Source organism: Thamnophis sirtalis, unplaced genomic scaffold, assembly GCF_051295495.1.
Source record: "Thamnophis sirtalis isolate CommonGarterSnake01/CBP01778 unplaced genomic scaffold, rThaSir2_p1.2 scaffold_2, whole genome shotgun sequence".
NCBI lineage: Eukaryota > Metazoa > Chordata > Lepidosauria > Squamata > Natricidae > Thamnophis > Thamnophis sirtalis.
In genome coordinates this window covers 33,160,093-33,173,273 of record NW_028261382.1, presented here as the reverse complement: position 1 = coordinate 33,173,273, position 13,181 = coordinate 33,160,093, and the positions used below count along the sequence as shown (strand labels likewise).

Sequence of the window (13,181 nt, the reverse complement as noted above, 5' to 3'; positions counted from 1 at the left end):
TACCCAGGACTTAAAAAAAAAAACCCCTTTAAAGTAACATCAAAGTGCACACAGAAGCCTTTTTGTTTAGAATTTTATTTTTATGTACAGAAAAACTGACACATCTATCCAAGCTTGGTGGCCAGCTCTTTTGCTTTGGCCTTTTCAAGTTTAGCAATCCGAGCGACGGATTTGGGACCCAAGACGTTTCCTCCCCAGTGACGACGAATCTGGAAAGGAAAAAAAAGAAAATTTATTTACAAACAGGAAGAAATGCTGATTCTGCCATACTGCCCACCTCTTTGCAATTACAGCCTCTTTCCAAATTACTGTGTATTGCAGTAACTCAGAAGCTATAAATTAGAGTGCTAAATAATATATATTTCAAGCCTCTTAAGAGACTATGTTTTAGCAGGCTACGTAAGCAGAAGCAAACCAAGTGAAAAAAAATCAGATAGGCTGTTTTACCTCATCGTATCTCTCGTTGTAGTTGGTCTTAACAGCTTCCACCAGTTTAGCCAAGGCTCCTTTGTCCTCACTGCATAGAAAAAAGTTAAAGTAAAGGTTCTCCTTGCACATATGTGCCAATCGTTCCCGACTCTAGGGGGCGGTGCTCGTCTGTTTCAAAGCTGAAGAGCCAGCACTGTCCGAAGACGTCTCTGTGGTCATGTGACCGGCATGATTCAATGCCGAAAGTGCATGGAATGCTGTTACCTTCCTAACAAAGGTGGTCCCTATTTTTCTACTTGCATTTTTACCTGCTTTCAAACTGTTAAGTTGGCAAAAGCTGGGGTAAGTCACAGGAGCTCACTCCGTTACGCGACGCTAGGGATTTGAATTGCCGACCTTTCTGATCGACAAGCTCAGCGTCTTAGCTGCTGAGCCACCTATAGAGCCCTATAGAAAAAAGTTAGGGCCAAGCAATTTGCAGGGGTCAAGGCCACCATTTCAAGATGAAAGTGTCATGCAAGAAACATACAGGTGGGTTTTAGTCCCTGCCCAAAGTCACTGAAAGAAGTTGACTTATTACCCTGTCTCGCATCATAGCAGCCTCTCCATAGTCACATGATCCAAAATCAGACACTTGGCCACTGTCTCGTATTTATGACAATCGCAGTGCCCCTTTTGCGACCTTCTGACAAGCAAAGTCAAGCCGGATTTGCTTAAACCATGTTGCTAACTTAACTGCAGTGATTCACTTAAAGCAACTGCAGCAAATTGGGCAAAACTCACTTAACAAGCACCTTAGTTAGCAACTGGCTCAATTATGATCGTTAACTGGAGGACTACCTGTATTCAGCTGCTCTCCTAATGGTGCGGCCACCCACAAGTCTATGACCTTCTAGCAGTTATTGAAATGATGACTGCTCAGTTGGCATCCAAATCCCCAATCAGATCTGCCGTGTACAGAGATTGGCAGGACCAGCCTCCACTCAGGGCTACTTACGGATTAACTTGGGTGAAGGCCACGCAAGTGCAGGTTTTCCGGTGGACGAGGCGACCCAGCCTGGCTTTGCCTTTGATGATGCAATAGGGCACTCCCATTTTCCGGCACAAGGCGGGCAGAAAAACCACCAGCTGTCCCAGGGAGAAGAAAATAAAACCTTTTTCAATAAGGGGACCCTGGCTGCATCTTTTGACACTGGAGAAATTTTGGGAGGGGGGAAGAGATTTGGGGAATGGCAATCGCTCAGGGTTAAAAAGCTCGTGTAGTTTTGCTCTCCACGGGGGAGTCAGACGAAGAAATTCAAACATCACTGCAATTGCCAAGCCCTAGCAAGTCACAAAAGAACATTGAGAATTGTTTTGGGAACAGCCGCTTCCAGACTTACAAATTGTCTGGCTTTCCCTCCCCACAAATGAACCAAGAGTCACTATGAAAGAACCCGAGAAGAGCAACGGCAAAGGAACCATCTCCCCCCACCCCCTCACCCAATGAAGTCCCTAGATCTGTTTCACATTAGGCAATTGAGGAAACAGATCTCAGGTTCCTTATTCCTGCATTCCCCCCCCCCTTTCAAATATAAGACTAACTTGCACCCTAAATGTTTGTCACAGAGGAAAGGAAAAATGAGAATGGCTGTGAAATGCTACATATTCCTGCCTGGGAGTCAAAGGTTTATTTTGAAAGCTATTGCTTCTTTAACCCAAAGCCCGGGAGACGGCAGCGTTGAGTTTGGGACTCAGCCAGACTACAGCACAGAATTTGGAAATGCAAAAGGACAAAGCCTGCCCCATGTGCTTTACCTCAATGGGGTCTACGTCGTGCGCGATCACCACCAGCTGAGCCTTCTTGTTCTCCACCAAGGTCGTGACTGTGTTGACACCTGAGAGAAGAAAAAAAAAAAAGACCAGTGAGCTAAATTTACAGCGTTAACCAAGCGGGATTGTACGGAATGGGCCAACCTGCTAAAGCTCAGAGTTAAATAGCCAATGTCTTTTGGTCTTCAATCTGCAGTTCAGGTGAAGAAATTCATACATCATTGCGATAGCTGGTTGTCAAGAGAAAAACCCTGGGGAAGGCTGTCCTTTCTAGCTAGCCAAGCTTGGGAAAGCCACCAGAGATGCTCAAAAGGTTACCTGCCCTCAGCACAGGTGGCCTTTTGGTTGGAACATCGCCCTTCCCCGCCGCTTTCTGCTCCGCCCGAGCCAACAGCCTCTGTTTCTTCTCTTGCTTGGTTTCAGGCCTGTATTTGTGAGCCAACTTTAGAAGCTGAGTCGCTGTGGAGAGGAGACATTAAATGAGGATCGGAGGATTTCTTTGTGTTCCCCTAGCAGCTTCACAGAGAATCCTTGTGCATCAGCGATCTTGGTGGTTGGGGGTCATCAAGAAAGCTCAGATAGTTGATTCCATCATCTGCACATTAGAGAACCTTTTCTCCTTCAGGCTGAACCCAAAAAAAGGGATTCCTTCCTCCCCCCTTTTCACATACCCCACATTATCTAGCCAGCAAAATCACACCCCCAAGTCAAATTTTTATTACTATGCTCTTTGCACCCCAAAATACTTGTGAGCAGTGAAATGCATGACGTACTTAGCAACCCCCAACGCAAATCTCCCCAGAGCTACTTCTAAGTTTCTGTAGTTTGGGTGTGTCAACCAACCCCCAAATTTATGGGTATTTTTAGTGTCCCACAGTCACATGACTGCAATTATATATTTTGCTGGAAAACTGTTTACCTCTAGCTTCTGGCAAATACCCCCCTCCCCCCTAAAATTACTTAACTAACCTGCTCACTTAATGACTGCCGCAACGGAGGACATAAAATAGGGTGAACTGGTTAACAACCCGCACAACTTCATGGATGGGATTCCAGGCTCGATTCTCATCATAGGTCAAGGAGTATCTCTATATAGGAAGACCCGTTTTTCCTCTGCAGCCTTCTTCTCAGCCTCCTTCCTCTGACAATTAAAACAGGGGGGAAAATCACCATTTACCTGTCTGGCGGTCCAGGGCTTGGGTGAACTGGTTGACTGCTGGGGGCACCTTCAACCTTTTGTAAAGGATCGCCCGTTGGCGCTGGAGGCGGATGTAACGAGGCCATTTCACAAAGCGGGTCAAGTCTCGTTTGGGCTGGATATCCTGGCCTGAAAGACACAGCATCAACTCAGAGGAGCGTTTTGTAAAGCTTGGGGGCTTCCCCCCCCCCCGAGCAAAAAAAAGGGGCATCAGCATCAGAGATCTTGGTGGAAAAGCTTGTCAGCACTGCCACTCAGTTAGCAAATATTCTTTCCATCATTTGCTTGCACCCTTTTCACAACATTAAGTTCAAAAGTTGCTCAACTGTAAGTTTGGGGGATGACATGTCAAGTTAATAAACTAATTAAACTTCCCCAAAAAACAGACCCGCCACACCCAAAAGGCCATATTCTCCCCCCACTCCTTAATTATACATTAACCCGACCTATAATTTGAGTTTTCTATATGAAATAGCAAACCTTATTTTATTAATAGCAAAAGCAACAAAGAATGAACAGTTCCATGAAGAATCAAGGGCAACAATAACGTTTTCTAATATATAATAAAAGAATGTGGTTTCCTCCTAACCTTCAGGTGCCTCACCCAACATCTGTAATGAACTTGAAGCAGGGCAATTTCTCCAGAATGTTAAAATCCAGTAATAAATATCCCCCAATAAATTGATCCCAACCTGTTCAGGACTTTATAACACCTAGAAAATGGCTTGAAGGCTAACTGGCAGTCAGTATATGGTTTTCAGCACAGGATTCATTAAAAGCACCTTTGTAGATCTAACTACCCCACCCAAAATGCTAACTAAAGTACATAACCAATGCATCTTTCTCAGTGTCTTGCTCCAAAGGATTTTTGAGAGGGTCTTTCTTAAGTGATCATAAGCATTTCAAGACCCCCAAGGATATCCTTTTTAAGCCAGAATGGCTAATATTTTTCTTTCACCTTTCAACATTTTACAGATTCTTCAGGGAAGTTAAAAAAAAAAAAACATCTCCAACACTGTTGCATAGATTCTGGAGACTCAATATTTATTCACTCCTATGGTGCCTCTTCAAAATGGCTTTAAGGAGCTCAGAAATGCAATCTCAAGAAAGTTTCGGAACCAAAATCAACAGTGTCTGTTTTCTCCAAATGGAAATATCCCTGCATTTGCCCAAAGACTGAATAAACTGCAAGAAAACAAGCTCAGAAGCACCAAGGACTCCCAAGCCAAACAAATTATGAAGATGTAATGCAGTTTTCCTCGAATTCCCTGCATGATCAGCAAATAAGGCCCGCATCCCATCCATCTCCTTCTCTTTCCCAACTCACCGATGCCGAAGTTTTTGGGCCTCTTCTCAAAGAGCGGGTTCACCACCTTCTTGGCCTCCTGCTTCTTGACCACAGCAGGGGCCGGAGCCACCTTCTTCCCCTTGGCCTTCTTCCCCTTGGGCTGCAAAAGTGAAGCACAAGTCAAATCTGGATCGTTCCACCTACCACCAAATATGTAAATGCATCGTCTCCTATACACCTTTTGCTCAAGTGGGTGACGGCTATGTCCAAAGGACTGTTCCCAAGCTAGGGAATCAGACTCGGCGCTGGATTCGAACTCCCAACCTCGCTGCTCAAACAGATCTGGAAACTTGTCGCCAATGCAATGTAAATCCGTTTACACTTACCAATTTTACCTTCTCTATTAATCTCATAGAGCAGCATAAATATTAATCTCGCCCAACTAAAACTATTGCTTCCATCCCTCCAAATCGCCAAACTTGGCGATTTCATCCCTCCCAGAATTTCCCAACTAACCTAATCACGCCATGTTGGTTGGGGAATTCTGGGAGTTGAAGTCCACAAATCTTAAAATTTGAAGATCGCTGCTCTAAATCGAGACGTTACCAAAGCAATTGTTGCCTAATTCAGGTATCTCCAAGCTTGGCACCTTTTCAGACTAGCGGACTTCAACTCCCAGAACTCCTCAACCCAGCAAGGCTGGCTTAGGAATTCTGGAAGTTGAAGTCCACAAACATTGCTTATTCCCAAGGTTAGGGACCCCTGGCCTAATACATTGTTCTGGCTTCCAATCGGTAGGACTGAATCGGCCGATAGGCCCGAAGCAGCAGCAGCAGCAGCAGCAGCTCAGCAGCTGCTTCCAGCCGACCGATCTTTGCAAAAACCAGCGAGGCCGAAAACTCCAGCCTATCCAAAGACCGGCTTCCCGTCATTTTCCCCTCCCAATAGAAGCGGCCTCCGGTTCGGCGGGGTTCCTGGCCCTCCGGGGCGCGATAAAGACCCCCAAGTAGGGCCTCCGACGGGCGGATGGCGCCGGATTAGAAGTCCTCCCTTCCACCGGCAGACCCAACACGTCGCAGGGACTCACCATCTTGGCTGGAAGAAGAAAAAGAGAGAGCGGTGCCTTCTGGGTAATATATCGCAGCCACGCTGGTTCTCGCGAGAGGTTCGGCGCTCGATCACGCGGGAAGATGCGGAAGAGGAAAACGGGTCTCGGGCGATTTTTGTCATCATAGAGACGATAAGCGACTACCGGGCTTCCGCGAGCTCCTAGAGAGTCCTCGGGGGTGGTGGTGGTGTCCAACCCCTTGCGGCGCAACTGAATAAAACAGGAAGAGGGTCTCGCTCCCCAAGCAACCAATCAGCTTTCAGGATTCATGCCATCGTGAAAAAACTCCCTTTTCGGATTAGAAATGCTTGATTAAAGACTGGAAGTGAAACGGGTGGATGTTGATAAGGTAAAGAGCTTCATTTTTAAAGTAATTGCATTGCTGTCTCAAACCACTTTTGCAATATTTTGTCTCTGGTCTTTTAAATGTATGGAGCAAGGTTCTAGTCCTCATTAGCCTTATTCTTACAGTGCTCCCTCCGATAGATAGATAGATAGATAGATAGATAGATAGATAGATAGATAGATAGATAGATAGATAGATAGATAGATAGATAGATAGATAGATAGATAGAATTCTTTATTGACCAAGTGTGATTGGACACACAAGGAATTTGTCAAATTATACTAGAAAACAAATAAAACAATATACATTTTAAAGATACAAGGAATAGTTCGATCCAATAGATTAAAGTGGAGGGGATTATTTGTGGTTCATTTGTTGTGTGAATGCAGACTTGCTTCCAGATCTGCCTCCCCACTATGTTTAGTTAAATAGAGATGGAATTTATATAGTTTTCTGACATGTGATGTTCGGCTCCTCAATCTTGATTATTGGCTTCATATTTATACATACCTATGTATATACCAGAAAAAACCCATCACCCTTTTTTTTTGGACTATTTATGACTTCTTTTTAATATCGATGTGCTTGCAGGCCAATGTATGGCTCGGGAATAACATTGACACAAGGCACAAATTTTAACCCTGAAAGCTGAAATGGAATGTTTGTGGGCAATATTTTTTTAAATGTTTATAGATTTGGGTTTGTTTAATACATTTTTCCCCTGGATTTGTTATTTGTGATGCCGTTTCTTGGTCTGTTTCTCTCCTAAAGTCATGTCGCAGCAACGAGTCCTAACCCAAAGTAAAGAAACCCTCCTCCAGTCCTACAACAAGCGGCTGAAAGATGATGTCAAATCCATCATGGACAACTTTACAGAAATAATCAAGTCTGCAAAAGTAGGTATTGTTGTGGCCTGCCAGCAGCCAGCGGAACTGGCAGCAGATTCGGACAGTGAGGAGGTTGGGGAGGAACCTGGGCCAGTCCTGGAGTCTGGGGAAGGCTCGGACGAGGGCTCTGTGTCAAAGGCAGAGAGAGGGTCAGAGCCAGTTATCAGCTGCCTTCAGAGTCGGACATCAGTGGGACAGAAGAACAGCTGGAGCCTGTTCCCTGTGTGCACAGAGTTTCCAGGCGAAGGGAACAGCTAAGGAACAGGGGTCGACTTGGGAGTAAGGCCACAGGTGGACAATGAATGGCCCCTCCCAGAGGAAATAAAAGAGGAGCGAAAGGGGAGTGGAGTTTTCAGGAGACAATTAGTTCACTTAATTGGTTCATGACTTTCCGAGACTCCTTGCCAAGTTCTGCAGATATTGGCCTGGCAGCTCTCCAAGCCAGAGAAGGTCTGTGACTGTAAATCCTCCCTTGAAAGACTTTGCTGGATGTGAATGAGAAGAATTCACAGAAAATTAATAAAAGGGTTTTTTTGTCGAGACAACAAGGAGTTTTTTTCATGCTCTCGGGAAGCCTCGGTCAGAACAGGATTATTCTAGTAAGCAAAGTGCAATTCTATTCTCTGTGCAATTACACAGTGCAAAGAAAGAGAGGAACCGATTTTTATTAGGGGAGAGGGGAAAAATGCTTGACAACTTTTCAAATAACACGCAGTTGGTTGGAGTTTTTGTACCTACTTCCTTTTCCAGATCGAAGAAGAAACCCAAGTGTCTCGCGCTACCCAAGGCGAACAGGATAACTACGAGATGCACGTCCGAGCGGCAAATATTGTGAGTGGATTAGAGCTGAGATATTCTGCAGAGGATTCTGCTCGGAGCTGAGTTGCAAAACCTGCCTTTAATTAATTTAACTTGATGCGTGTACATTTAAGAAATCAATTTAACCAAACTGATCGTTGAAAAATTTTGGCATGGGGATCAGTCTAGGTTTTAATCCTGTCCTACCAGATGGGTGGGAAAGAAATTCATCCATGACCAAAATTGCTAATAACTTGGATAAAATTTGGCCATGTTTTCAAACACAGCGGTACCTCGTTACTCATCATGAATTGATTCTTGGAGGTGTGATGCCAAGGTGGCGCAGATCGATCTATCTATCTATCTATCTATCTATCTATCTATCTATCTATCTATCTATCTATCTATCTATCTACCTACCTACCTACCTACCTACCTACCTACCTACCTACCTACCTACCTACCTACCTACCCATCCTATTATCTATCTCTATCTATCCTATTATCTATCTAATCACCTATCATCTCTATCATCTATCTGTATCTATCTGTCTATATCTATCCTCTTTTCCTCTATCATCCCTCTCTCTGTATTTATCATCTATCATCCATTCATTCATCCATCTCTATCTATCTATCTATCTATCTCTGTTTATATCTATCATCAGAAGGAGCCGAGGTGGCACAGTGGTTAGAGTGCTGTACTGCAGGCTACTTCAGCTGACTGCTAGTTCGGCAGTTCAGCTGTTCAAATCTCACTGGCTCAGGGTTGACTCAGCCTTCCATCCTTCCGAGGTGGGTAAAATGAGGACCCGGATTGTTGTTGGGGGCAATATGCTGACTCTGTAAACCGCTTAGAGAGGGCTGAAAGCCCTATGAAGCGGTATATAAGTCTAACTGCTATTGCTATTGCTATTGCTATACCGAAAATGATGAAGACCAAATTTGTCCGGTAAGAAATAATGTAGTGAGTCACAAGACAGCCGATACTGACAAAGCCTAGCTAATCTATGGCATGCGTGCCCGAACTGGCACACGGAGCCATGTTGGCTCTCACCCATGTGACGATCAGCTGGTTATTTGCACATGCGGCAGTGCCGGAAGCTGAAAGAGCTAGTGTTCCAGTTTCTGTTGTGCTCATATGCTCTGGCCAGGTTATTACTGTGCATGTGTTCACGTCAGTGACCAGAAGACAAGCTTGGTCAGAGCGCATGCCCTTGCCGGAAACTGGAAGTTCAATTCCCGGCGTGCTCATGCCCGCTTGGCAGCTTCTCTTATGAGGCGCGTTCCCGAAGAGTGTGTGCGCACTCCCTTTTCAGCACTGTACCGAAAAGGTTTGGCATCTCTACTCTAGTTTGTGCATCGAAAGAAGCAAATGATGAATCAAGATTAGGTGAAGGGTTAATCCCAGTTTATAAGGCCACACTTGGAATACGGCATCCAGTTTTGGTTGCCACGATGTAGAAAAGATGTGGAGACTCTAGAAAGAGTGCAGAGAAGAGCAACCAAGAGGATTAGGGGATTGGAGACTAAAACATATGAAGAACGTTTGCAGGAACTGGGTATGTCTAGTTTAATGAAAAGAAGGACTAGGGGTGACATGATAGAAGTCTTCCAATATCTCAGGGGCTGCCCCAAAGAAGAGGGAGTCAAGCTATTTTCCAAAGCACCTGAGGGCAGGACAAGAAGCAATGGGTGGAAACTAATCAAGGAGAGAAGCAACTTAAAACTAAGGAGAAATTTCCTGACAGTGAGAACAATTAATCAGTGGAACAACTTGCCTCCAGAAGTTGTAAATACTCCAACACTGGAAGTCTTTAAGAAGATGTTGGATAGCCATTTGTCTGAAGTGGTGTAGGGTTTCCTATCTAGGCAGGGGGGTTGGGCTAGAAGACCTCCAAGGTCCCTTCCAACTCTGTTATTCTATTCTAATTTCTATTCTATTCCCGAGATAAAATTTCCGTGTCAAATCCGGTGAGTTTCAAAGCATTTGACTGCCCAGGTAACCATTGTATATGGATTTTCCCCGTCAGGTCCGAGCTGGCGAGTCCTTAATGAAGCTGGTGTCCGATCTGAAGCAGTTCTTAATCCTTAATGACTTTCCTTCCGTCAACGAAGCCATCAACCAGCGCAATCAGCAATTGCGGGCTCTGCAGGAGGAATGCGACAAGAAACTCATCGCCCTGCGGGACGAAATCTCCATCGACCTCTACGAACTGGAAGAGGAGTATTACTCTTCCAGGTACAAATAAATCCACGGAGAAATCTTCGGGTAATCAGACTGTGGCCTCTTTTTGGGTTGCATTCTGAAACTTTTTAAAACTCTTGGCTTGTTTTGTTTTTTTAAACCCATGCTTAATATTAAATATTTCCGGGGCTGGTTCTGTCCATCCTCAAAACCATCAAGCCACTCCTATTTCCTTGCTTGCAATTCCGTGCAACTTTTAAGAAGGGAAATTGCCCCAAGACAATCTTGTTAGTTTGGGATTTAAATGTGGTGGTGGTGGGAGTTTTTTTGCCCCAACCTTGGTCTGCAATCTCCGGGATCTTAATTTAAGAGTTCGATGATGTTCTTAGTTGTTTTTTGTTTGTTTTTTATCATATATCTTTAATAATATATGCCAATCCCCTAATGATTGCTTCAGCTTTATTATAAATAAAACTCTGGTAGGATAAAAAAAATGTCAACTTTGGGCTAGTTTTTATTTTATTTCTTGATTATGTATTATATATATTTAACGGCTTGTCTGATGATCCCCTTACTCCTCCTTCTGTTTCTTATGCTTAGCTTGTGCCTTCTCTTTTTGGCAATTTACTGTATCTGCCATCTTTTGCAATTTCTGTTGGCTTTCGAGCAAGGCTCCTGGAGGGGCAGGAGTTGGGAGATTTATCCCCTACAAAATACAGGTAGTCCTCGGCCTACGACCAAATCGAGCCCAACCTTCCTGTTGTTAAGGGAGGTTTGTCCCATTTAACCACCTTTGTTGGCATAGCCGTGAAGTGAATCACTGCCGTTGTTAAGTTAGTCAAACGGTTGTTAAGTGAATCAGGCTCCCCCCCCCCCAAAAAAATTGGCTTTGCTTGTCAGAAGGTCGCAAAAACATGAGTCAGGGTTCAACATGAGTTGCTTCTGTCACCGTCTGAATTTTGAAATTTGAAATTTGTAAGTGTGAAAAGCGGTTCGGAAGTCGCTTTTTCCAGTGCCGTTGTAACATCAGTCACTAAATGAACTGTTGTAAGTCGAGGGCCACCTCTAAAAAGAGGAAAGAGTAACCAAAGGCTCCTGGATAGAAAAGCACTGCTTTTTTCCCTTTAAAATCTCCCCAGCTGGTGCAACCTTCTGTCCAGCCAACTCAAGGGGGGGGGGGGAGCCCAATTTGCTGAACAATCCACGTTACTAATGGAACAGCTGCAGTGATCCCCTTAACGGCGGTGGCAAGGAAGGTCATCAAGTGAGGCACTGTTCACTTAACAACCTGTCTCACTTAGCAAGAGTGAATTGTCGTAAATCCAGGACTGCCTGTGGGATGAATATATATATATATATAAATAAGTATCAGCACAAATGTAACAAAAAGACAACATTAAAAATAATGGCTTTCTGTCTGGATGGTCTCCTGGGGTGAGCCGATAGACAGAGAAAGGAAGCAGTATGCTACCTCCATATTTGGGCATACCAGGGGTTGTGACATAATACATATATATATTTATATATATATAAATCTGATTCTGAAGAGGGAGCCTGCAAATTGTTGCTACTGCCTTCTGAAAGATATGGCTGTTTTCGTAACGCATTTGCTTTTCTCTTTCTCTCTCGCTTTCTTCTTTCCCCCTTTTTCCTCTCTCTCCCTCTCTCTCATCTCTTTCCTCGCTGCCTTCATGGGCATCTCGTTCCGCCAAGCTACGGCGTCTGCGATGCCAGCAATCTCTCTCTTTCCGAAGCCTACGGGAGAGAGGAATCGGCGGGCTCGCCTCTGGAAAGCCTCATCACCTCCCTGGCTGCTGCCGCCAGCGCAATGGAGCAGAATCTTCCCACCCCGCAGGCCTCGGTGCCTTCACACCCTCACATCAACGGGCATGGGGTGGGCGCCCCCGAGCACTCCTAAAAAGGGATCGCTCCCCGCTCCAGGCAGGGGCGGCATTTCAACAATAAACTTCAGCAACCGAAATATCGGATTCAATCCGTAAGCCGAGGGGCTTATACTTGGAGTTTTCATACCTGGACGGCACTGAAAAAAAAATAACGCGGATGATCATTGCAGCCTCCCTGTGGTCGCACGATCAGAATTCGGACGCTTGGCATCTGGTTCCTATTTACGATAGTCGTAGCATCCCAGGCTCATGTGATTCCCCTTTTGCAACCTTCTGACGAGCGACGTCAATAGGGAAGCTATTCACTTAATAACCGGGATAATTTAGCGACTGCAGCGATTCACAACAGTGGCGCAGAAAGATCGTAAAATGGAGCACAACTCACTTCGCTACTGTCTCCTTTAACAAATTTTGGGCTCCCGTCATAAGTCGAGGACTATCTGTAGAAGCTGTCTCCTTGTTGCTCTTGTGTTTGCAACGCGGTTTTGATATTCTGGAAAGCTTTTTTTTTCTCTTTGCCGCACAGCGTGACGACTATTTAGAGGCAACTCGGGAGCAAAATACAGTACGCAGGTTTTGTCTTTCAAACAGTGGTTTATATACAAGACTTATATATACCTACATACACATGTTAGGCAAATACCAGGCAAGCAATCAGTCTTCTGCAAGGGGAACCACAATGGAGATAGAAGACGAAGAGAGACATTCTCACATGGCCTCCTTTATATATACAGCTTCTTAAAGTGGCAGTAACCCTGCTGGTTCATCCTCATCCTCATCTCGGTTTACAGCCTTATAACAGCTGGTCAGTATTAAATCATTATTACCCTGACATATTTCACATCATAACCCAGAGATGTTTTTAAGATGCTCAGACTAGGGGAAAAAAATGACCTGTGTTGTGAGATCTATTTTTCCGTGACTTTGAGAAGGAGAAAATGTCAGGACCTCCATATATTGTGACAACCCCTAAAATACCCAGCCAACAGGGTTTAAGGTACTGGAAAGCGATAGTTTTAAGAGACCTACACCTTTTCCACTAGACATGTGATTTTAAAAATCAGGTAACCTTTAACAGTGTTGAAAATGCGAAGACACCAATCAGGTTTTTTTCTTTTGTTCATGGAAAAATTTACTATGTTTTTTTTAAAAATACTGTTGAAATAAAGGTAGAGCTGAGTTTGGTAGTGCCCAAGGCGTGGACGATTCTTTCCAAGAGAAAA

General features: G+C 44.5%; 2 protein-coding genes and 4 non-coding genes across 6 annotated transcripts; 1 reads left to right on the top strand and 5 right to left on the bottom strand.

Annotated features, from left to right (window-relative positions):
* Positions 1-57: 57 nt before the first annotated feature.
* Positions 58-5,915, bottom strand: RPL7A (ribosomal protein L7a). Its single transcript, XM_014071227.2, has 8 exons — positions 5,815-5,915; positions 4,767-4,887; positions 3,419-3,568; positions 2,560-2,700; positions 2,227-2,306; positions 1,427-1,557; positions 448-517; positions 58-209 (listed from the first exon to the last, which is right to left on the bottom strand). The coding sequence occupies exons 1-8, from the start codon at positions 5,815-5,817 to the stop codon at positions 105-107; spliced, it is 801 nt and encodes a 266-aa protein (XP_013926702.1). The 5' UTR covers positions 5,818-5,915; the 3' UTR covers positions 58-104.
* LOC148048573 (small nucleolar RNA SNORD36) lies at positions 1,665-1,742 on the bottom strand. Its single transcript, XR_015695703.1, has one exon. It is a non-coding gene; the product is annotated as a small nucleolar RNA SNORD36 (small nucleolar RNA).
* Positions 2,391-2,468, bottom strand: LOC148048572 (small nucleolar RNA SNORD36). Its single transcript, XR_015695728.1, has one exon. It is a non-coding gene; the product is annotated as a small nucleolar RNA SNORD36 (small nucleolar RNA).
* Positions 2,776-2,841, bottom strand: LOC148048571 (small nucleolar RNA SNORD24). The gene has a single exon (XR_015695750.1). It is a non-coding gene; the product is annotated as a small nucleolar RNA SNORD24 (small nucleolar RNA).
* On the bottom strand, positions 3,652-3,725 carry LOC148048570 (small nucleolar RNA SNORD24). The gene has a single exon (XR_015695749.1). It is a non-coding gene; the product is annotated as a small nucleolar RNA SNORD24 (small nucleolar RNA).
* Positions 5,916-6,008: 93 nt separating the features above from the next.
* MED22 (mediator complex subunit 22) lies at positions 6,009-12,838 on the top strand. The gene is made up of 5 exons (XM_087704680.1): positions 6,009-6,184; positions 6,953-7,077; positions 7,819-7,899; positions 9,900-10,108; positions 11,768-12,838. Exons 2-5 carry the CDS (start codon positions 6,955-6,957, stop codon positions 11,970-11,972), a joined length of 618 nt encoding a protein of 205 aa, XP_087560806.1. The 5' UTR covers positions 6,009-6,184; positions 6,953-6,954; the 3' UTR covers positions 11,973-12,838.
* The last annotated feature ends 343 nt before the right edge of the window (positions 12,839-13,181 follow it).